Here is a 1,151-nt window from a genome sequence, read left to right on the forward strand (position 1 = left end):
AACATCATCATCATCGTATTCACCGTAAACGAGAGAGTTCGCATATTCATCTTCACCGCAAACACTACCAATCATCAGTTCGTGAAACTCAAAGAGGCAACAATAATGGCTTCCCACGAACAAACCTACCGAGCTGGCGAAACCAAGGGCCGTGCTGAGGTACTATATAAGTTTTGGTCTCATTTTAATGATATATAGCTGTGGATGTTTTTCTTTAATACACCTGATTCAATTATATTGTATTCTGTTCATCTTTACTTTCTCAACCTGCTGAAGTACAAAAAGTTAATCTTTACTTTCTTAACCTGCTGAAGCACCAAAAGTTAATAACGCTGAATGTTAATTTTGTTTGTTGGGTACTATGAATTGCAGGAGAAGACTGGTCAAACTATCGAAAGCATGAAGGACAAGGCCCAAACAGCAAAGGACAAGGCTTCCGGCATGGCGCAGACCGCCAAGGAGCGGGCGCAGCAGACGGCGGGAAGCGCCGGCGGGAAGACTCAGTCGGCGAAGGACAAGGCTTCCGACACGGCACAGACTGCGAAAGAGAAGGCTTCTGGCACGGCCCAGAGTGCGAAGGACAAGGCTTCCGACACGACCCAGAGTGCGAAAGAGAAGGCTTCGGGAGCGGCGCAGACTGCGAAAGAGAAGGCTATGGGGGCGGCGCAGGCGACGAGGGAGAAGGCGGCGGATATGACAGAGGCGGCGAAGGAGACGGCGCAAGCGGGGAAAGAGAAGACGGGCGGGTTTTTGCAGCAGACGGGGGAGCAAGTGAAGAGCATGGCGCAAGGGGCAACTGATGCAGTTAAGCATGCGTTTGGAATGGCTGAGACTGATGAAGATAACCCCAACAACACCAATACCAATACCAGGGAAATTTAACTCTCTTATATATATATATATAACGCCTCTTCTCTAGCTAGCTGGGTTGTTTTACTTTAGTTTGAGCAGGGAAGAGGATCCTTTACTATAATATGGAATAATAAGAAGAAGAAGATGATGCACCTTTGTTTTAAAGATCAGATCAACATTGCCCCAGTCTATTTTGAGGGTGAATGTTTTTTTTTTTCTTTGGAGCTTATCTTACCCTTACTCTTCTGCAACTTCCATTGGCTGAAGTTAATAAAAAGCAATTAGTGGTTTAATTAATA

General features: G+C 45.9%; 1 protein-coding gene across 1 annotated transcript; it reads left to right on the forward strand.

Annotated features, from left to right (window-relative positions):
- On the forward strand, window positions 1–1,151 carry LOC116010945 (late embryogenesis abundant protein 1). The gene is made up of 2 exons (XM_031250437.1): window positions 1–159; window positions 373–1,151. The coding sequence occupies exons 1-2, from the start codon at window positions 106–108 to the stop codon at window positions 880–882; spliced, it is 564 nt and encodes a 187-aa protein (XP_031106297.1). The 5' UTR covers window positions 1–105; the 3' UTR covers window positions 883–1,151.

The sequence above is a fragment of the Ipomoea triloba genome, chromosome 2 (assembly GCF_003576645.1).
Source record: "Ipomoea triloba cultivar NCNSP0323 chromosome 2, ASM357664v1".
NCBI classification, from domain to species: Eukaryota; Viridiplantae; Streptophyta; class Magnoliopsida; order Solanales; family Convolvulaceae; genus Ipomoea; species Ipomoea triloba.

Bases quoted from the DNA above. Each gene is read 5' to 3' on its own strand.
- LOC116010945 (XM_031250437.1), top strand. From the start codon at position 106: ATGGCTTCCCACGAACAAACCTACCGAGCTGGCGAAACCAAGGGCCGT. The intron at 160-372 runs GTACTATATAAG...TATGAATTGCAG, and splicing joins AAACCAAGGGCCGTGCTGAG to GAGAAGACTGGTCAAACTAT.